The 24,013-nt window shown below is 41.7% G+C and overlaps 2 protein-coding genes across 2 annotated transcripts in view; one reads left to right on the top strand and one right to left on the bottom strand.

The window, feature by feature from the left end:
• Positions 1-23,770, bottom strand: part of UBAC2 (UBA domain containing 2) — a 104,999-nt gene extending 81,229 nt beyond the window's left edge. The window contains exons 1-4 of the mRNA XM_051620044.1: positions 23,620-23,770; positions 9,490-9,617; positions 3,632-3,751; positions 3,102-3,208 (exon numbers count right to left, since the gene is read on the bottom strand). Of these exons, the coding sequence (XP_051476004.1) occupies positions 3,102-3,208; positions 3,632-3,751; positions 9,490-9,617; positions 23,620-23,650 (386 nt within the window). The 5' untranslated portion in view covers positions 23,651-23,770. The remainder of the gene's footprint in view (positions 1-3,101; positions 3,209-3,631; positions 3,752-9,489; positions 9,618-23,619) is intronic.
• GPR18 (G protein-coupled receptor 18) lies at positions 82-1,044 on the top strand. The gene has a single exon (XM_051620056.1). The coding sequence runs from the start codon at positions 82-84 to the stop codon at positions 1,042-1,044; it is 963 nt and encodes a 320-aa protein (XP_051476016.1).
• Positions 23,771-24,013: the final 243 nt, after the last annotated feature.

The following is a 24,013-nucleotide window of genomic DNA, read 5'->3' as shown; positions in this document are numbered from 1 at the left end:
ACTGAGAACTTTTCTTATTTTATCTGTCTTTTAGGGTATTTATGGAGTGCAACAACTGTTCCTAAATTCAATTAAAATACAATGCCTGGAAATCAACACCCTGAAGAATACAGGATTGCGTCGTTGGTCTTTTACAGTTTTGTACTGACAGTGGGATTGTTGGTGAATGCCACTGCACTATGGGTTTTCAGCTGCACTACCAAGAAGAGAACAACTATAACTGTATATATGATGAATGTGGCATTACTTGACATAATTTTTATCTTTTTCTTGCCTTTTCGGATAATCTACTATGGGAAAGAAATGTGGCCTTTCGGAGATACATTCTGTCGGATTATCAGTGCCTTCACTATATTTTATCCAGCCATTGCACTCTGGTTGCTCACTTTTATAAGCGTAGACAGATTTATGGTTATTGTCCAGCCCAAACATGTCAAAGAACTAAAAAATACCAAGAAAGCTGTGCTAGCTTGCACTGGAATCTGGGTAATGACCCTCGCAACAACATCCCCATTGCTGTTTCTACAGTCTGATCCAGACAAAGCCTTGAATTTCACCACCTGCATGAAAATGCTTGATATCATCCATTTAAAGGAAGTAAACACATTGAACTTTTCTCGCTTGATTTTTTTCTTTTTGGTTCCCTTGCTCATCATGATGGGGTCTTACCTAGTCATTATTTATAATTTTATCCATGGCAAGATTTCCAAACTGAAGCCTAAGGCCAAGGAGAGATCCATAAGAATTATAGTAACACTGATTGCTCAAGTACTCATCTGCTTTATACCCTTCCATGTTTGCTTTGCCTTCCTGATGCTGCAGGATGAAAATACAACTTACAATCCCTGGGCAGCCTTCACCACCTTTCTCATGAATCTCAGTACATGCTTGGATGTTATACTGTACTATATTGTTTCTAAACAATTTCAGGCAAGAGTCATCAGCGTAATCCTTTATCGCAATTACCTTCGAAGCGTGCGCAGGAAAAGCTTTCGAACTGGAAGTGTAAGATCACTTAATAATATGAACAGTGAAATGATATAAAAAGGCAAAAAAAATGTCAGGGGACACTTATAGCATAAGCAAGTGATTCTTTTTTTTCCAAATTCTAGCATTTTTACTACACTGGAGAATGTTCTATAGCCAGAAGAAGCAGATACTTTTGTTGCACTGCAAATATGACAAAAGAATAATTGCATCCCTTTTATACTTGCTCAACAGCTTTTGTAAATGTGAAATGAACTAAAATCTAGAATCAGTGTTAAACCTTCTGATGCTTTTGTAATCTCAAAAGATTGTGAGTATTGCTAGACATGAAAAAATGACTATCAGTATAATAAAGCAGACAACACTGAAGAGTTATTATGCAATGTATATACTAATTTTTTGTATTTGCACAGCCAAATGCTCCTGAAACTACTGTATATCTCACACTTCTAAAATTAGCTTAATTCTCTCAAGATCAATATATTAGCATGACTTAAAGAGAAAGCATATAAAAGTAACATATTTCATTCTCCGAAAAATGTCTTTTGATGCTGATTTCTTTATAACTGACAACATTCTGCAGGCATAGATAAAAACATCATCAAAAGTCATAATAATCAATCTGTTCATTCGTTCCCTGTGGGTGTGATGTGAACATTTATTACACACTACTCTTGCACAAAGTATGCTTTTACACAGGTGAAAACACTGAATTTGTCCAGACACATTAGCAGCCTACGTCATGTCCTAGCAACAAACTTCAAGGTAGCAAAAATGAAGAACTGCAGTACTACTCAAGCTCTTGACTCCTTTTCACAGAATCACAGAACCACTTAGGTTGGAAAAGACCTTCAAGATCACTGAGTCCAACCATTAACCCTATTCTACCAAGTACAGCACTAGGCCATGTCCCCGGGCACCGCATGCAGACAACTTTAAAACATGGTGACTCAACCACCTCCCTGGGCAGCACGTTCCAATGTCTGACAACCTTTTCAGTGAAAAAGTTCTTCCTAATGTCTAGCTTAAATCTCCCCTGGCACAGCCTGAGGCCATTTCCTCTTGTTTTATCACCAGTTACTTGTGAGAAGAAACCAGCCCCTATCTCTTTACAACCTTCTTTCAGGTAGTTGTAGAGGGTGATGAGGTCTCCCCTCAGCCTCCTCTTCTTCAGACCAAATAGCCCCAGTTCCTTCAGCCGCTCCTCATAAGACATGTTCTCAAGGCCCTTCACTAACTTAGTTGCCCTTCTTTGGACGTGCTTCAGAACCTTTTGAATACTAACACAGTACAAAAGCCACATCTTTATAATGTCAAACACATGCTTTTTCTTCCTTATTAAATCACACTTCAGCTACTTTCAAGAGCCTCAGTAGAAGGCCTAATATGGTGTTTAATATTAAAAATCTCACTCCAAGAGCTTTTATAATTACCTCAGCGTTAGAAACACATGGAAACTCAAGTCTGTATGAGGCTGATCTCACTTGTCAGAAGCTTAAACACAAAGGCTCTGCAAGCTCTGTGGTTCTACTGTAACATGTACATTCCCTATTAGGTGCAGAAATCTCAAGTATAGGTTGTTTGAAACTGAACCACTCCATGTCCTAAAGCTTTAAGAACTTCAGATTCAAGCACTAAATGGAACACCATGCTTTAGCACTCAATTTTTGAAACACAAACATATGAAATACCAGGATGAAATGCATATAACTGCACATGAATTCTTAAGTTAATATAAAAACATGAATCTCTGTGATTTAAGAAAGAAATCAGCACCAATCTGATTTCAGTTTTCACGTTTATTAAATTGAACAAAACCAAATATGGCAATAATTTGTGCACTGGAAAGCATGTTTCAATCATGCTGGTAGTGATGAAAGGGATTAACAAAATGGAAAGTAATCATTATATGGGTAATCTATAAATTAACCACAGATCACAACTCGGAAATGAATGTTTTACAATATAATAGTCATGCCAAGAATCTTTACACCATAGTTCAAAAGAGAAGTAAATTTATTTGAAGGGTTATATGAAGATAGTTGTTTCAAATTAAGATCTGCACAAAATAATCCCTTGTATGCAAAAATCCCAATCCATTAGGAGCTACTTACAAACCAGAAGGCAAGCTGTTGATGGTGATGCCAGATATATACTGAGCAATTTCTACAAGGAGAAGATCAAACAAAGCTGAGAGCATCCAAGCACCCAGTAAAAAGGACTGGAAAGAAGAAATTTAACTATAATTAATTCAGTAGTTTAAAAAGAAGCTTTTAATATATCTCTAATTTTTTTTTTTAAACACTATATTAGTTAAATTAAGACAAATAAAATCCTGAGTACAACAGAATTCCAGATCCACATGTTAAGACATTGAAGAATGAAGAGTTAGATTTGTTACCAAAATTAAATTCTATGGGTCTGATAACTTTCAACTGATATAGCTGCAAACTTTAATTAGAATAATCCACTAATTGAAAGACATCAATATAAATTTAAATTTATGGAAGCCACATTTCCTTTAAAACCCTTTAACAAGTATTTCTATGTGAGTAATAAAACTGCAGTACTAACCCAAGACTACAAGATACTAAACAGTGTAGAAAAGTTTCTGCTTTTAAAAAAAAAAGTAATTGGAACTTACTGAAAATTTTCTGCTGCCATATCTTCTTTCAAATATTCTAAAGTTGTAAATGAGCAGACTGCTGCAGAATGTATCTTTCAGATCAAGACATATTGTTCTCCCACATACAAGTCTCCATATCTAGAAGGTTAAAAATCAGTATGTTTAAGTCTCTTTTCCTTCAAGGATACTTATTACAGAATTTGTGCTCAGAATAATACCGAAATCAAATAACAGAAATGCAGTACATTTAAGGAGGGAAATAGAGAGAGTAGAAAGCTACAGAAAGTTCAGGAAGTCTGCTTAAAAATAAAATATTTCCAAGGAAGATGTCAAATATATTTTTAAGTCCCTAGTTCAGTTACAAGTAAAAATGGAAATCACAACACTCGTAAAATGTAGAATTGCAGAAAAAAAATATTTTAAAGTGATCTCCAGATACCAACTAGTCCAGTGTACTTATGTTAAGTCAAGTCTTGCACTTCTCCAAGGATGGCAATTCCACACCTCTCTGGGCAACCTGTGCCAGTGTTTGGCCACCTCTGTGGTCTAAGAAACTAAATAAAATCCTTACATCTAGATAGAGTTAGACTTTCAAGACCCATCTGGACACGTTCCTGTGTGATATGCCCTAGGTGTTCCTGCTGCAGCAGAGGCCCTGGACGCCATGATCTTCAGAGGTCCCTTCCAATCCCTATGATTCTATGACTCCACCCTGTGTTTACTACCTCTTGCACTACCTCAGTACACTTCCAAGCAGAGTGCGGCTGCAGCTTCTGATCAGATACATGTAGACAGCAACAAGGTGTCTCCTCTTTGCCTTCTCTTCTTGAAACTGGGCAGACCCAGTTCCCTCAGCCTCTCCTTATATGTCACATGCTCCAACCCTCTGACTGTCTCGGTGGACCCACTCTGGTGTGTTCATACCTTTCCTGTACTGAGGATCACAGAACTGGGCACTTGTATACACCACTAACCTCTGGCCTCCAGCTGGACTTTGTGCCACTGCTCACAACCCTGTGAGCCTATCAGTTCAGGCAGGTTTCAGTCCATTTCACTGCCCGCTTATCTTGACTGTACTTCACCAGCTTGTCTGAGGATGTTACAGGAGACAGTGAAAAAAGCTAAACTATGGTCAAAACAAACAAGATCCACTTATTTCCCCTCACCCACCAAGACAGCCATAGAAGGCTATCAGGTTAGTCAAGATTTCCACCTCATAAATCTGTATGGCTACCCCCAGTCCCTTTCTGTGTCTGAAAATTCTTTCCAGGACTTACTTGATCCCTTTACAGAGATAAAGATGCTGCTGACTGGCCTGTAGTTCCCCAATGTCCTTTATTGCCATTTCTGAAGACAGAAATGACATCTGTTTTCTTACAGTTCTCAGGGACTTTCTTTGATCACAATGACCTTTGAGAAATAATCTAGAGGGGCCTTCCAGTGACAGGAGCCAACTCCTTCAAGACTTGTGGGTGCATACCATCAGGTTCCATGGACTTGCACATGTCCAGTTAATTTAAATGTCCCCTAGCCTGATCATCCTTTACTGAGTTTAAGCCTTCATTGCTCCCGACTTTCACTCACCTTGGTAGCCTGGGCCTGCTGAAGAAAAGTCTTACTAGAAAAGAATCAAGGCAATGCAAGCACTGGATACCTCAGCCTTTTCCATGTCTTCCATCTCCAGGTCCCTATTCCCACAGAGCAGCAGGCCCACATTTTCTTTAAGTCTTTCTTTTACTGATATTCCTGTAGAAGCCCTTCTTGTTACCATTCATGTTCTTTGTCAGATTCAACTCCAGGCAGGCTTTGGCTTTCCTAATCCATCCCTTCATGCCCAGAGAGTGTCTCCATATTCCTCCCAGGTCACCTGATCTGCTTCCACCTCGTGTGCTTCATTTTTATGTTTGATTTTAGCCAGGGTCTCCCTGTTCATCCATGCAGGCCTCCTGACACCTTTTAGTGACTTCCTAACACACTGAATGAGGCATTCTTGAGCTTAGAGGACATGATCCTTGAAAACTAACCAGATCTGCTGGTACACTCTTTTTTTCAGGAACTGTACTGCACAGGAGCCTTCCAAGCAGATCCCTGGACAAGCCAAAGTCTGGTCTCCTTAAGTCCCAGGCTGCTATCCTGCAATTTGCATTGTCCCCTCCTCTCAGGACTCTGCACTCCACCATCACATGGTAACTGCAATCAAGGCTACCCCTGATCTTCACATGACCAACCAGTTCTTTTTCCTTGTTCCTAAGTATGAGGCCCAGACACAATACCTCCCCTGCTATCAGTGCACTCCAAAAACTTCCTGAAATGCTTGTGCCAGGCTCTGTTGCCCTCCCAGCACAAATCAGGATGGTTAAAACTCTCCACAAGGGCCTGGGCCTGAAATCATGAGGCTTCTTCAAGGTGTCTGAAGAAGGCCTCATCATATTCATTATAAGCAAACACTACCACCAAAGCTGGCAGTGCTGGTCTGTCCTCTAATCCTATCCCATACACATGCCCCAAGATAAAGCTCTGTGCAGTTCTGCTGCTCTTTCACATAAAGAGCAATACCGCTCTTGGCCTGTACTTCCTAAAGAGCTTGCATCCACCTGTTGCACCACTCCTATCATGTGGGCTAACCCACCATATCTCCATGAACATAATGAGACTGTAGCCCTGTAATGGCATATGACCTTTCATGCTCCTTATTTGTTCCCTATGTAGCACACACTTGTGTTCCGACACTTCAGAGAGGCACACAGTCACTCTGATTTCCCAGAAAACATATGGGACCATTCCACATAATGCTGTCCCATAGGTACTTCCTTATTTATGTACATACACTTGAAGTATGTCCTTTTCAGTCCTGTATTGTTGATTACAAGATCCCTTCTGTTCACATCACCCTGTACCCTTTGCTGGCTAACCCAGTCCACTGCCTCCTCACTTGACTGTGGATTGGCATCTCTCCTGCGTTGTTCCTGTCTTAAAGTTCTTCTCCCTAGGCTGGCCTGTGTGTTAGCAAAGACGCTTTTGTTCCTCTTGACCGGGTGGAGCCTGTCTCTTCTAAGTAGTCCTGAATCCTCAGATAAAGTCCCATGGGTACAAGAACTGACTGTTGCTGACACCAACTGTGCAACCAGTTGTGACCCACAGGATCTGTCTACTTCACCTTGGTTGTCTGCTTCCAGTCACCTTTGCATCCTGCATGTGTGAGAAATGGCTTCTAAGATAATTTGCTCCATGACCTTCCTAGAGACCAAAGTAAGGCTGAGTGGCCTGATTTTACTTGGATCCTCCTTGCTGCCTTTCCCAAAGATGATTTTGATATTTACCTTTCTCCAGGTACTTCCCACCAATTGCCATAACCTTTCAAAGATTCTAGAGAAAGGCCCCACAATTACATTTCCATCTCCTTCGGCAGCCTCAGAGGAAACTCGTCTGGTCCCATTAACTTATGTGTGTATAGTTGGGCTAAGTGATCCCTAACTCTGTTTTTCTTAATGGTGGATACACTGCATCACTCTCACAGTCTCTGCTATGAGGCTTAGGGACCTCAGGGCCTGAAACTAGTACAAATAGATGTATCTGCCTGAATATCTCAGCCTTTTGCATATTTCTTGTTGCCTAGGTCCGCTGCCACACTGAGGACTGGGACCACACTCTCCTTAAGCCTTTCTTTTGCTGCAGAGGTACTTAGAGAAATCTTCCTTGCTGCCCTTACCTCCTTTGCTAGATTCCAGCTCCACTTTGGCTCTCCCAGCTCCCTTTCCTAATTCACAGCCTGCTAGGCACTCTCCCCTCCATGGAAGCCCAAATGCCAACGCTCTACCCTGAGCCTCACATTTCTCAAGGTCTTTAAGTCTGAACCGATGCTCCAGCCTCTAACTTCCTTGGCATACCAAAGGACTGAACCAGAAGAAAGAAGTGGGACCTCATTTTTCTACCTGTCCCAGGTCACCATGTCTGGTGTTAAAACTAGCGAGTAGTTTGAGTAACACCTATCCTGAATTAGAAACTGGCAGGGCTGTGACCTTATAGCTGAATATTTAATGATACACATTAAGTGAACAACCTTTGCATATACTACGTAAGGCTTTTAAGTCTAATTGCTCTTCACTTTAGTCAGCCTAAAAAATACCTAGGTCTAATGTCATCAAGGTCCTCATTTCACACACAGTTTCTTCACCACTCCTGAGGGTCCCTTTTATGGAGATGAAGATCCTTTAATTTTTGACAGTACATAGTTTGCCTTCCAAAACAAATACACGCTTCTTCAGCTGCATGCTTTATTTCCTATGCTCTCTACCAGCTTTAACAAATGTTAATATCCAATATCCAAAACTTCTGTTCAGCCCCTGGAAAAATTCTATTCCACTAAGTTCATTCCCACAGGTGAATTTATTATAAACACATTTTATTCAGGTGTTCTCATTTGAATATTAGCATCAGACCTGAGTTAAATAATATGCTCTGCCTGATCTCAGAGATACACAATTATATATAGCTTATTCCAAAAACTATGACAATAAATGAAACAACCATTTCAGGAAAGAAAAAAACTCAAACCCACACATTCCCCAAAGCATCACAACAAAAGTGTCTTAGCTTCTATAGACACTTGTAAATGTTCATGCACAGTACAGGTGTTTCTTGGAACAAAACACAGCTACTACTGTTTTTCAGCAGATCAAACAAATGGAAAGAGAAGACCCTTCTAAAGATAAACTACAAAACAAATAGACAAGCAAAGAAACCTCAAACCCAAAAAATTTACATTTAAAACTTTAATAGTTTCTCAGACTTTCTCCTACCCCTCCCTTAACGCTTGCAACACTTCTAAAAGGCAGACATCAATTTACATATTTTTGCTGCACAGCAGTAGCAAGACACATGGAAAATATGAGCAGTGCTCAAGCAGTTGTAATCTACATTATTACAATAAAGCTCTTGTTCTTGACAAGAAAGACCTCAGAGTGCAACAGCACCCAGCATCACTAGCTAGGTTTAATAACCTTTTTGGGCTAGTCGGCATCTTCAAAGACATTGACTACATACTTTTTTGATCTAACTATAAAACATGTGGGATAAGATAATCACAGGGGCAAATGCTGACCTTTCTCTGTTGAGCAGTAGTTTGCCATTTCCAAAAAAAGAAAAAAAATGTAAGTTTCCACAAAACTTAGTAATCACTTTTAAGTGCATTATTTCGAAAATTACAACTGATACTAGAGGATTCTTCCTTAAGCTGAGAACAAAACCTAACAAGATGTAATATCTAAAAGATAAAGTATCTTGGCTTGAATTGGGAATAAGAAATAAATGTCTAGTAAAGTAATTAACAAATTTGGCAGATTACTGAGCAGCATGACAAACTCCCCCATCACTCGGAATCTTCAAATTAGAAGCAACAGTTCTATCCAACAGGAACATTTTTCCCACAACTAATTACAGCAGGAGTTACAGAGTTAAAGTTATGGTTTCTGTTGTTAAAATAAGTAATATATATTCAGAGTACCTGAACACAATAGTTAAAAAACTAAGCACAATAAGATACTGACATTAACATCAAAATACCTATGTTATTACATGGGTTAAATCACATTTAATTCACAGCAAGCTTCCATATGCCACTCTGTGGAAGGAAAAACAATACAAATGCAGTTATTTTCCAGACAGAAGAAAAAAGTGAAAAGCTGTGCTCTTAATTTCAGATCCACTTTTTTTCACTTTTACCAAAAAGTGGCCTACTGGGGTGACATAAAAAAAGGTAAGAACAAACTGGTCTACCACAGTGAACAAAGGGAAAGAACAAAGGAGAAACAGACAGGGTAAAAAACACACAGAAAAGCATAATTTGCAGTCTCTTTCAACACAAAATGAACTCTTACCTGAAAATCCTCTTTTATAGCTTGTAGGTTATATGCAAAGAACTTCTGATAATGTTGGAAGAGCAGAGTCAACAGAATTGAGATGGCACTTGGGACTAATAACAGACTCTTTGACAAAGGTGCTTTATCTTAAAGACAAAAAAACCAACCAAACAAAAAGTCAGATTAGAGAAAAATATCTTGTATTTAAAAAGTGACATATTTAAACAGGTGATTGGAAAACATAATAGCAGTGGCACTTGACTTTTATCTCAGCAACTTCCCAAGTTCACAGCAACTTGCAAATAGATAGGAAAACCACACCAACCAAAGGAAGCCTTTGGAGATATTAAAGGCAGTTAACTATTAATCAGACACTTTGTTTTCAACATTCTGTCATGAAATTACTTGTTTGGCTGTAATTAAACCAAAGTGCCCTGCAGCTATGGAGGTTATGCCTTCCTATGAAGTCCTTCTATGCAGCTCTCCTAAGCTCAATTGTTTCAGGAAATAAAATATCCTTTTTTTTTTGTTACAAAATGGACACGTAGATCTAGTCAAAACAAATACTTTTGCATTAGGGACTAAACATAGCTTTTATTCTAGAGGCCATGAAATAGGAACCAAACGAATAAATGACAAGAACAAACTGACCTTCTCTTCACAACATTTGGATCTACCATTCAAGGAAACATATCTAAGTTAATCTATATGACATTCATCTTCCTTCCATTCAAGTAATTAAAATTATTAATAAATTACTTAATAAAATCAGGACTTCTGTGAAATCAGAAATTCTTCCCCCTAGTAGCATGACTTTCAAAAAGGACACTCAGAAGAAAGCAAGCAGAGAATGTCTGCAATACTGATTTACTAAAACCATCGAATGGAACATCCAGCAAGTATATTCCCAGCAATTCATCCTAAACTGCTGATGTAGTTGATGCAATAAAACACAAACTCTTGCCCAACAATACAAGCCAATACAAAAACTCTGCAATATTATTTATTCTATGTTTTTTCCCCTTTTCACACATGCAACTTTACTCACGTTTACTTCTTTCCCAAACATCCCTGTTATAGGACATGATCTTTGAATATTCAACAACTGCTTTTTTTTTGCAGGTTATTATTAAATCCTTGGCTCTGTTGTCATTGTTCTTAGGTAACAAAAGAAGCAATAAAACTACTTTTAAAGTACTAATGGGAATTAAAGAGCAAGAGCCCAGGAAGAACAAAACTGCATTTAAAAAGTTTGATACAGGAAAACTTAGTACACATCCAGATAAACTGACTACCTTGAATGATGCTCTCAACACTTGCTGCACACTAGAAGAGTGAGCTGCTACAAAAGGAAGATGGTAATAGGCATCAAAGCCAAGATTTTCATCATGGCCCAATCCCATTGCCCTTGAAAAATGGTTCTTACTGTGTAATTTAAGCATGATCCTCATCAAAATACTAACCGATGACATAAAAAACAACCTTCATGGGCACTGTTAGCTGTCCTCAGCTCACACCACCTAGAAGTCTGTAGTCTTCTGATATCATGTGAAGCAAACATCTCTTTCTACAGGTATCTTAAGATAAACTTGTACTTAAAAACTCTTTTTTTCAGTCCATAAGCATATCCTCGAGTTCATTATTTACAGACCCACTTCCCTTACTCCACTTAAGCAATTAATGCCTTAAAGAACAATCCTTTTGTTGAAATTAGGCAGCAACAGGTTGACAATACTCTGCTAATCATAAGCTCTATACTTTTATGATTACTTTTTTGTATGAGACACATCAGAAGGGCAGAAAGCCTGGGTGAATTTCTTTTAATGAAAGAAAACTACCCGCCTTTCAATTTATTTCTTTGGACTTTTCTGCTCTCCAAAAATAAGTTCTACAGTGTTGAGATATCCATTTTAAAAATTATTCATTCCTCTGATTTAATTGGACACTTAAAGGAAGTTTGAAGAGTCAAAGTTTTTTTACTCATCAGAGTACTGCAGAATACTGAGGGAAAAAAGCTGGAGCTCCTGAAAGTTACTGTGTAAACAATGTACACACATTCACTTGAAACTTCAGGTAATGCTCCCTTAGCTAACCTAACTTAGCTAAAATAACATTTCTTAATGTGAAAAGGTCAGTTTTATAATCAGGATTCAACAGATATTTGAAAGTACAGCCTAAATCAGAACAACAGTAGTAATCACAACAGTAGACATTTCTGAACCAAGGTTTGATAAGACTTGTCAATTTACTATCTAATACATTTATGCTATTTCATGGATTTAAATAAGAAGTCACTAATCCTATTATACTTTTCACATAAGGATCACACTGCCACAAAAAAGGTCACAAGCAAATCACTAGACTTCCCACAGTGATGATACATTTCTACACTGGTTTAATATTTCTATTTAGATTTTACTGTAATTTTAGTATCATTAGATAATTTTTACATTATAGGTAATACACACTTGAAATACCTTACCCTATCTGGCTCACTCCTAATTTGAATGGGTTCAAAAATAACTAACCAACAGAACATTATCTGTTTTCTCAAGAAGTGTGAACACACATTTTTATTGTAAGACTCCTTTTAGCTTTCAGCTTAGGCACTTTAAACCTTGTTATAGAGCAAAAGTACTTATTTTTAAGCATGTCACCAAGTGAAAACCACAGAAGTAACAAACCCATTAATGTGACAGTCACCCACAGGGAACATCACATGAGTAACGGAAACTTCTACTCTCAAATTTCTCAAAACGTCATCATGGTTGATAAACTTATTCTTGTCCAGTTAACTTGAGAAAGATAAACACTTCCAGATAAATAACACACCTCCTAAAATGTTTTGTTGTGTTTTTTTTTCACAAGTGTTTCACTTGTACAAGTGAGTAGTTTGCTTTAGCCCACAACAGCATACAGATCCTTACCAAGGACTGCTGTGAGGTCACCAGTGAAGGCACAACCCTACCACTGCTGTAGAATGTCTCAACCCGTAAGACCAAAAATGACTGACAATACTAGGCACTATACCACCAAGAATTCTGACACACAGGCGAAATTCCTTACTTGGAATGTAAAGGTAAAACTTAGAAAGCAAAATTCTAGTCCAACGGATTTGCAACCACCTGCAGGACAGAAACATGTACTACCAATCTACTGGGGTACCCGTGTCTGGGGGTAGCAGCATCTATGGGCAGCACCAATGTAAATGTGCACAAGGAGAAGAAAACCACAGTGCCTCTATACCATGTGATAAAAGTATAATGAAAGGATAAACTCTCATTCTGATCCTGAAGAGTTAAAATACATCAAATACTGCCTTCAAATACCTTGGAATAAATTTGGAACACCAAAGTACTACTCAAGCGGCAATTCTTTCACAGAACAGGCAGTAATAGCATTGCTGCTGCAAAACACATGCTGAGCTTCCATCCAAGTGAACAGAGTCATTTTTTAACAACTAGCAAAACATGCCCACGCTATGATAAAGAGGAAAAAAATAGCTTCTGCTACAGATCTTTGCTTCCCCCTGCTGCAATGGAGTAGTTCTCCCAAAACTACCTTGACATTGTCACAGGCAAATGTCCTAACCTTTGCACTACCACTGCACAATGTAAGGCTGTTCCTAAAATGTGACATGAATGAAAAAAACACCTCTTAAGTCTCCACATTCCACCCCTGCACTCATTACAAAGCCCATAAATCTTCTTCCTCCACAACCTACCACTTTTTTAGCTGCCAATAACACTTTCAGAGTACAGAGAGTTAAGGAATAGATGTGTCCATCTGTCACAAACAGAGCGAAAGGTTTATGGCACAACTGCTCAGCTAGTTGCAGATTCAGAAGCTGCCCTTGCACAAATGAGAACACCAAAGTTGTGGTAGCACCAACAGCTACAGTTTTTGAAATTACTTCCTGTTTCCCCCCCTGTTCACTACTCACATGCGAAGACAGATACGAGATGAGCATGTCAAAGCAGGCAGCAAGACACTGTTTCAGAAGGGCTTTTTGGGGGAACAACTCCACCTCCTGGACTGCTATTCTGGGCTGAGACACAAGCATTGACTTGGGAGAGGACCTCATTGCTGGCTCCAGATGATGAGCAGTGCCTGCAGAAGCTCAAATTAGCTCTGGACATTTTTTGGTGGGGATCCCTACTGAGCTTACACCACACCTGCAGACAAAACATGCTGTGTAACAGCTTTTTTCCCACTACCATCTGCAAACTTCCCAAACCTAGCTGCTATGTGGCAGACATTTCGCTTTCATATAGATGGATTCACTGCTGGAGGCTACTGTGATGGTAAGAAATATGCATGAACGATTTTTTTAATGCTGATACACAAGATCTGCAAGTCTTCTAAATCACAACTGATGCTCATCTGAATGCACAGTACTTCCCAAATACACTGATGGAATCCATCTTTTGGGTGGCTGGTTGTCTTGTATTAAGCCATAACACAGATATTCATCTACTGTATTCCAAGATCTGTCCAAGAACCTGCAGCAGGTTCCACAGCATACAGTGATGTTTCAAAATGGTCAAGTCTTCAAGGACTCAATGCCCCCTGCCTGCTATTTTCCCTTCAGATTCAGGTTTGCTACACATCAAACAGCAGCATGAACACCACCTCCTGAATGCCTGGAAACCCACTGTCAGATAATCAAATCTGGGAAGTAATTTTTAAGTGCTTCCTAGACACCAGTATGTGCTTTTGGGAGACTGGAGCAATCTTACCAGATCTGAGGAATAAAAGCTTGTCTTTACTACAACCATGCATCAAAACAGTAGACGAGAACCAATGAGAACATGCCATGGAGGCAGGATGACAGAGAAATACAGACACATGTCATACTGCTTGAGGAACCTGGAAGACACCAGGAGACTGTGTGCTTGCTGGCAGGATGGAATTTAACCATATGATGAGTTTTTAGTTTGTTCAATCCAGTATAAGTATTTTTCTAACATTTCATCCTTTGAAAAAAAAAAAAAAAAGCAATACTAGAGGACCCCTCAAAAGCAATGAAGTTACTGCTTCCTGAGAGTATGATAACGACTGAATGAAGTGTTCTGGGTAACAAAAGCAGCTCTTGCCCCTGGCCTAGGGGAAAGATCACAGACACAGGAAGGGGATCCTGTGTTGAGACTGTCACTTTGCAACATTCTCTAGTGGTTAATCATCATGATGACTGCAAGTGAACACAACACATTAACAGTATCACTGGAGGAACATTTTCCATCAAATTATTATAAACTTAACGCAGAAGCTGAGAGATTAATCACATTAGTATAGATACTAAGAAAGTCAATAAAGAAACCATCTGTGATCACATTTTAAATCTATTTTTAAAAGGCACTGGCAAGACTGTAATCAAACCAGTTACCTATACATTTACTGTTTAAAAAACTGCTGGGTTTAGCTCAGGTCACAAAAAGTGAATGAGGAGCTCAAACAGAATGAGGAGCTACAAAAAGAAAAAAAAAATTGTTTCTAAAAGGAACATTTGAAAAGAAATAGAAAATGAAACAAGTGAAGTTAACAAAAACACTCACTTCGTTGACCAGCCTCTCTCCCTCCCAACCACAGAGCATATTAGCATACTACTGTCAGAAATATCAGGTATGGGTACACCACAACACCACATGGAGATCCTCAAGCTAGCTTAAAATGAGCTAGCTTTGCAGCAGCAGCAGCACCCCATTGTTGTGGTGTTAAATGCATGGCTAATTGAACTGATGTGGGTACACTGCTCCCAGGAATCAAGCTATTTGGAACCAGGCTGCACTGTGGCATGCTGATCACAGAATCAGAATTCTATGAATGCCAGGTTGGAAGGGACCTCAAGGATCATCTGGTCCAACCTTTCTAGATACTACTATTGTTTATATGAGATGGCTCGGTACCCTGTCAAGCTGAGACTTGAAACTGTCCAATGTGGGGGAATCTACCAATTTATTTGGGAGATTATTCCAATGTTTGACTGTCCTCATGGTGAAAAATTTACCTCTTGTGTCCAATCGGAATCTCCCCAGAATCAACGTCTATGGCCTGGGACCCAAGAGCACTGGTAAAGACAGAGGTGAAGAAGGTGTTGAGGACCTCTGCCTTTTCAGCACTTTTGGTGACGAGTTCACCTCTGTTTAATAGTGGGCCAATAATATTCCTGTTTCTGCTTGTTGTTATGGTATCTGAAGACGTTTTTGATATCTCTTGCCAATTCTGAGCTTTTGCTTTCCTAACTGCACCTCTGCATACCCTGGTTAATGCCCTGGTAATTACGTACAAGCTGATTTGTTTTCTCATATATTGTAATATTGTTAAGCACAAAAGTCTCATACATTTGATACATACTTCATTTCACCTTTAGTCATACCACTTACATTAAGCATCAACTTACATACCTCTATTATTTTCCAGACACCTGTGCACAACACCGTTTAGTCTTGCAGGTTATGCAAGCAGAGGAGCACAGCATTCCCTGCGTGCCTGGGGGATTTTTAACTAATTGCTAGCACTGCACTACAAGGTTCACAGAGAGGTAAAAGCATAAGCTGCATTAGCAGAAATACTTGCAAGGAAGTTCAAAGGATTCTACTCCCTACTACTACATGAAGTAGCTTGTGTGTAGTAGGTAAAGTAGTCAAGTATTTTCCAGATACAGCAAGTGGATAGGTTTTAAAACATGGACTCAGAATGAGCTTTCCTACTATGTTCATATGCAGTATTGTACATAGCATTCAGAATATTGAGAGGGGATATTACAACATCTGCATAAAAGTTTGGTGTTGGTCTTACAGGTTTAAGTTGTGCATCTTGTAATGGAAAGCCTTTTGCGTATTGCACTTTGCTCCTGGGAAGCAGCATATCGGAGATGCAGCAGCAAATACAGCTAAGCAGCACTACAGTACATGAGTCAGCCCAGTGTCAGTTTTCATGCATTCATGCTGGCCTTTGCAGAGCCACTGAAGTGTTTCAGCAGCATCCTTCATGGGACTCCAGTTGCTGGCAAAACACAAGAAGCCAGCCTGGGTGCAGCACCACAGCCCACCTCTGGAGTCCTTCCGGAAAGCCAGCTGCTGCAGCACACTTCCCCACACACTGCAGTGTTGCTTTGCAAGTCAACTCAACTGAGTTAGCTTACTAAGTCACTCAAGTATGCCTCTGCTGTGCTTCCTACTATCCACAGTAATATTTTTTTCTCCCAGGGCATTCCAGCTCCTCCAATACTTCGGATTACAGAAACATTTGCACCTGACAAGGGAAAACTCTGTCCTTTTAAATGGTGTTCTTCCTTGTTTCCCCACTTCTTTTTTAACATGTTTTAACATGTTTTAACATGTTTTAACATGTACCAGGTACATTTATTTTTACACCTCCTCATCCAAAATTGTGTGTATTATGCACTGGATAGGTGTGTTACCAGCTCCCAAGTGCCATCCCAGTGCCATCCTCTGCTACACCTGATACTGCCTGTTTGGAACTCAGCATATCACTCCTAGCAAAGAACCTACTTGTCTCAACTGGCTCACATGCACCCAGGGTTGGACTGTTCATTCGTTGGAGGGGTAAAGAGCTCTGCCTAGGTGAGAAAGAAGAACGTGCTGGGAGCTTATGGGGTGAGAATTAAGGGGCAGGTTGACATGGGGAACACAGTTGTGGGTGTTTACTACAGGCCACCTGATCAGGATGAAGACGTTGATGAGGCCTTTTACAGGAAGCTTAAAGTAGCCTCATGATCACAGTCCCTGGTTCTCAAGGGGGACTTCAACCACCCTGATATTTGCTGGAAAGGCAACACAGCCAGGCACACACAGTCCAGGAGGTCCCCGCAAAGTGCTGATGACAGCTTTCTGATGGAGTCAGTGGAGGAACCACATGGGGAGGTGTGCTACTGGACTGGTATTAACAAAGAAGGTCTTGTCAGGGATGTGAAGGTTGGGGGCAATCTTGGCTGTAGTGCCCACGAAATGGTGGAGTTTACTATTTTCTGTGGAAGAAGTAGAGAAATAAGAAAGATTACAGCACTGGACTTCAGGAACACAAAGTTTAGCCTCTTCAAAGATCTACTCCATGGAATACCATGGGCCAAGGCCCTAGAAGGTATGGATGTCCATGACAGCGGGGCAACTTTCAAACAGTACTTGCTTCAAGCTGAAGAACAATGCAACCCTATGAGGAAGAAATCAAGCAGAGCAAGTAGGAGACCCGCATGGATGAGTAAGGGTCTTCTGGAAAATAATTAAATGGAAGAAGGAAATTTACAGAATGTGGAGAACAGGACTGGCCACTTGGGAGGAATATGGAAATGTAGTCAGAAAATGCAGGGATGCAATGAGGAATGCTAAGGCCCACCTGGAATTAAATCTGGCGAGGAGTATCAAGGACAACAAGAAGGGTTTCTTTCAGTACATCAATAAAAAAAAGGAAGACTAGGGAAAATGTAGGCCTGCTGATGAATGAGGCGGGTGCCCTAGTGGTGGAAGACACAGAGAAGGCAGAGTTATTGAATGCCTCTTTGCTTCAGTTTTCACTGCAAAAGCTGAACCTCTTGAATCCCAGACCCTGGAGGTAAGAGATAGGGTCTGGAAAGAAGAAGACTCTCCCTTGGTAGAGAAGGACCAGTTTAGAGGCCACTTACCCAATCTGGACATCCATAAATCCATGGGCCCTGATGAAATGCATCCATGAGTCCTGAGAAAGCTGACAGATCTTATTGCTGAGCTACTCTCCATCATCTTTGAAAGGCCACAGAGAACAGGAGAGGTGACTGAAGACCGGAGGAAGGCCAGTATCACTCCAGTCTTCAAAAAGAGCAAGGAGGAGAAGCCAGGGAACTACAGGCAGTTAGCTTTACCTCTGTCCCTGGGAAGGTGATGGAGTGACTCATTCTGGATGTCATCTCTAAACACGTTGAATAACAGAGGTGTGGTCAACATGGATTTACCAAGGGGAAATCACGCTTGACCAATCTGCTAGCCTTCTGTGATGACATAACTGGTTGGCTGGATGAGGGGAGAGCAGCAGATGTCACCTACCTTGACTTCAGCAAGGCTTTTGACACCATCTCTCACAAAATGCTCATTAGGAAACTGAGGGAGTGTAGGCTAGATGAGTGGACAGTGAAGTGGATTGAGAGCTGGCTGTGTGTCAGAACTCGGAGGGTTGTGTTTAATGGAACAGGGTCGAGTTGGAGGCCTGGAACCAGCAGGCCCAAAGGTCAATATTCAGTCTGGTCTTGTTCATCAACGACCTGGATGAGGGGACAGAGTGTATTCTCAGCAAGTTTGCTGATGATACCAAACTGAGAGGGACAGCTGACACTCCAGAGGGCTGTGCTGCCATCTTGTATGACCTGGAGAGGCTGGAGAGCTGAGCAGGGAAGAACCTAATGAGATTCAACAAGGGCAAGTGTAGGGTCCTGCACCTGGGGAGGAAGAACCTCATGCACCAATATAGGTTAGGAGTGGACCTGCTGGAAAGCAGTTCTGAGGAAAAGAATCCAGGGGTCCTGGTAGATAGTAAATTATCCATGAGCCAGCAATGTGCCCTTGCTGCCAAGAAGGCCAATGGAATCCTGGGATGCATAGGGAAGAGTGTGGCCAGTAGGTCAAGAGAGGTCATCTTCCCCCTCTGCTGTGCCCTGGTGAGGCCACATCTGGAGAACTGTGTCCAGTTCTGGGCTCCTCAGTTCAAGAGAGACAGGGAACTACTGGAGAAAGTCCAGCGGAGGGCAATAAAGATGACTGGGGGATTGGGGCACCTCCCTTATGAGGGAAGAATGAGAGAGCTGGGACTCTTTAGCCTGGAGAAGACAAGGCTGAGGGGAGACCTTACTAATGCCAACAAGTATCTAAAGGGTGTGTGCAAGGAGGATGGAGCCAGACTCCTTTCAGTAGTTCCCAGTGACAGGACGAGGGGCAGTGGGCACAAGCTGGAACACAGGAAGTTCCATTTAAATATAAGGAAAAACTTCTTTACAGTGAGGGTGACAGAGCCCTGGAACAGGCTGCCCAGGGAGGTTGTGGAGTCCCCTTCTCTGGAGATATTCAAAACCAACCTGGATGTAGTCCTGAGTAATCCTCCTTCTAGGGGATCCTGCTTTAGTGGGGAGTTGGACTGGACGATCTCTAGAGCTCCCTTTCAACTCTGACAATTCTGTGATTCTGTGGGTTTGCTTTCATACGTGTCACTTATAACACTTTTCAAGAACCTCTCTGCCTATGCATGTCATTTTAAAGAGCACTGAACAGAAGCAGAACAGTGGGCTTAGACCAGGAAACTCTTAAACTAGGATAAGAAATACTAGAGAAACACTTTATGTAAGAACTCGACGGCAGTGCTCAAAGTCATGACACGTCTCCTCAAAAGGCACATGGACAAGGTCAAGGACTTCACTACACACCCAGCTATTCAAACATTATTTACAATAAAGTCTAACTTCAACAGAATAATAACTAACGACTTTGAAAAAAACTCTTTGTTCAGAATAGTCATGGTATCTTAGCAGAAATAAAATTTCGCCATCAACCAAGCAAAGATCCCTATAACAAAAAGAGCCAAAGGATCTATCTACGGCTAAATACAGATTATTTTTCAAGGACTGTTTTATCAACAAACTGTAAAGAATTAAATGACAACCTTGCCCTGAATGTAGAGCAGTAAAAATCAGGGCAGCTACAGTACACAACTGCACTTCAGAGAAGCTTAACTGAGCTAAACTTTGTGAGGTCAGTAGGAGTATGCCAGGGCTGTCTTATAATACAAAAGCAAAATGCTTCAGATCCAACAAACCTAACAGTACTCTTTCTCTAGAAATTTAGAAATGCAGCTAAGCAGTAATCTGCACAGTCACACAGGTGAAGTTCTTTTATTGCTGAAATCAAAATACTCAAGTTCTTTTATTTGCTCACTCTAGATTTTGCTCATGCATGCAGTCAAAGATTTATCCAAATAAATGTTATAAATAAATTGTGCTAAAAGGAAACTCCTTCCTCCCACGTTTCCTAGAAACATTACATCAGTACACTGCTAAGTGGGAGCATTCTACCAAAATTCACTCATCTCTTCTGCCACGTTTTGCCATATTAAATATTTGGAATATTACATAATAACTTAAACAAACACACAGACTTCTTATTTTAATTACAAACTATCTTCTCCTGAGCACATACAGTTACCATGTCTGGGACATAACAAAAGACAGAATTGCCTATAGGGTCAAATGAAGTTCCATTCTTTTTTACTGCAAAAGGAATACCGTATGGTGAAAAATGTCCAAAACTTAATATTCTAATTAAATTATTCTACATTATAAGGGTCAAATGCCAGTGTAAAACACATACTGAGCAAGCAGCTTGTAAATATCCTAACCATGTCAGTCTCCTTGTAGTTTAAAAGCAGAATTTTGTTTCCATTAAAACATCAGGAGATGAGAGAAGCAGCCTAGAAACACCTGAAAGAAAGGATGCAAGGAAGAGGGAATAATCCAGTATCAATCAGGCTTCATAGGATGTTACTATGAATTTGATCTATCTAGTGCATCACATAACAATTTTTGAGTTATTTCTCTCATTTAGACCTCTAATGACAACACAGACTATTAAATTTGTTTCTACAGTCTCTTGGAATTAAATAGTCCACTGTTATTTATTTTGGTTTATTCTAAAATGAGCAGAAGAAATAAAAACTAAAGAATCAGGAAGATGGACAATAATAACCTTGTTCAAGATTCTGTCAACCTTCATTAGACTAATATTACCAGATTAAGCAAAAAGTTTATAACTAGCTGTAACTAGTTATGAGCCACTGGTTACTCTCCTATCAGTAAAGTATTAAATGCAATTTCAAGAATGAACTAACCAGAAAAATTTACAAGAAACAAAATTTTTCAAATGAGTTCAATAATGGTTTAGGTTCTGGTAAGAAATTTCAAAATTAGAAAGTTTTTAAAACGGAGAGTAGGCCCAACCCAGACTTGTTTCTAGAAAACCAAGATACACTTCACATAAGAAGCCCAGTAAGAAACACGTTACTGAAGTGTAGTAGAGCTGGGGCATCATCTGTTGTTTGTTTTCCCATTGCAAAAGGGGGGAATTCAGCAGAAAGGAATGAAAACAAGGCAACAGTGAAAACAAGGCAACAGTGAAAACAAGGCAAAAATAATATAGTACTCTCTGACATTTTTACCACTGCACCTATGTCTGAAGACACTAAAGACCTTCATCTACTAGAAATACAATCAACTAGGTCACTTTTTAAAAATACCTAAGATACACATGGCTATAAAGATCTTAATATTACTAAGTTTTACCAAATGGTATTGTGATATGGCTTTAACCAAGCATTAGAGATGTTAGAAGTCTGTCAGAGATGGCACACTAGGCTACAGAAGCCTTCAGTCTGACCTGGCACAATCATTCTTACCGCTGTAGAACCAGGCGCTGGCTTATTTTATCTAGGGTCTCTGATACAGGTCCATTCATCCACCAACTGGGCCCCAAAAATTGTTTGTCATTGCCTTTCTGGCAGAGGTTACTGCTCCCAAGACCCAGTGCAGAACAAAATACGGACGCACACATATGCTCCTCTGATGCAACATGAGGAACTGATTCATTAACTGCCTAAACCATCAGATTCTGCACATCAGTGACTGAATCCCACATATCTGATGCTACTGCAGCAGACCCTTCTGCTACAAAGGCAGGAAGAAAAGACTGAGAGCACAGGGACATCTTAAACTGCCACAATTGTGCACTAGCTGAGTATATGTCACTGCCACCTAAATCTGCCTCTACTAAAGTCTGTCAAGTGAATGTGTACCAGCAAAGTCTTATTATCCCTTTAGGTCAAGAGGTGAGTTGAGTAAGAGTGTTCATTGTGTCAGTTTTCCAGAAGAAATAAAAATTTAAAAAGGTAAAACAGTTACTTTTGGCAGAATGGCATCTTGTCTTGGTTTTTCTCCCAGCACAAATAGGTTTCTTATGACTAGAATTTTCCATTTGTCCTTTTGATGGACTGATCTTGGAAAAAACTTTTAAACACTGACTGTGCCTTTCCTTCCATTCAGCCAAACAAGGATACTTCTCACCCCAACTTCAACCTCGTAAGATGATACACAGAGACATGCCACCAAAAGATTGTTCTTCTACAGTGTCCAGTAGAGGGGAAGGAGGGAGGAATTAAATTTGCAGGAGCTGTGAAGCAAGTACAATGTTACTAGATCCATCTGCAAAAACACCACCCCCTCGTTTGGATGCCTCAAACAAAATACAGCTACAACTAATTACCCTTTCTTTCTCAAATCCCAGACTGATCCCGCCCCTTGTCAGAGGGTGCTTCCACACTCAAGACGTGTATTCTGTGTGAGTCACGAGTTAGTCAGCAAAGTTGTGACTAGCAGCTGTCCCAGCCTACTCGGAAGCCCGTGGTGCCGAAGTCCACACCGCGGCCAGCCCAGCCCCTCAGCGCCGTTTCTACAGGCAGCAGATTCTTAGTCCTGCCAACAGGCTCAGAAACCAGCCCTCAACGCCTGCCGAGGCGGCCCGGGTAGCGCCGGGACACGAAACGATCGAGATACGCTGGCTGTAAAAATACATTTAAACAGAGCTGGGCACGGATTTGCCCTTAAATCTGCCTTCCCAGTAACGCGGCTTAGGCAACAACCTCCTCTTCGCCATTATAAAGAGTTATTTCTCCGCTCTGAGAGGCATCTCCGTATAGATCTGTAAACACCTGGACATACGTTTGCACACAGGCCGAGCAGGGGAGCCGGCGCCAGGAGCGCCGTGCCGGGCGAGGGCACAGCCCGGGGCCGCCAGCCGGGCCTGGCAGCACGACCCGGGGAAGCCAAGACCCCCCCGTCCCCCCTCTCTCCCCCCCGGAGGCACCGCCGGGAGCCACCGCAGCGGGCCCTCCCTCTCTCCGTCCCTCCCTCCCGCGCCGGGGCCGCAGGAAGCCCCGCGGCCAAGCAGCGGCAGCCGCGGCGCGGCCCCAGGCAGAAGCCAGGCCGAGGCCGGGCAGCGGCGGCGGGGACGGGGGTGAGGCCAGCCGGCTGTCCCGGGGGAGGCGGCGGGAGTGCCCCCGCACCCGGCCCCCCGCCCCGCCCCGCCCCGCCAGCACGGCTCCCGGCGGGGCCGCTGTACTCACAAAGCCCGTTGGAGCCGGTGCTGGTGAACATGGCGCCGGCCCGGCCCGGCCCGGCCCAGCCCGGCGGCGCCGAACCCCCCGGAGGCCCGGGCAGAGCCCGAGGCACCGCGGCGGGCCGGGGACGGCGCGGCTAAGGCGGCCGCGATGGGCCAAACGCCGGCGGCAGCCGAGCGGCCGGCGCCCTCTGCCGGGCCCGCGGAGGCCCCGCCGCCCGCCTCGCCTTCCTCCTCCTCATCCTCCGCATCCACCAGCGAGACGAGGAGGCCTGCAGGATCTCCTGTAGAGGAGCTGCGCGCTCTTCGTGTTCGGCCCGGAGAAGAGGCGGCTCCCAGGAGGCCTGGTGGCGGCCTTCCAGGCCCTGCAGGGGCCTGCGGAGAGCCGGGGAGGGACTTGT

The sequence above is a fragment of the Apus apus genome, chromosome 1, assembly GCF_020740795.1.
Source record: "Apus apus isolate bApuApu2 chromosome 1, bApuApu2.pri.cur, whole genome shotgun sequence".
Taxonomy (NCBI): Eukaryota; Metazoa; Chordata; class Aves; order Apodiformes; family Apodidae; genus Apus; species Apus apus.
This window is presented reverse-complemented; position numbering and strand designations above follow the sequence as displayed.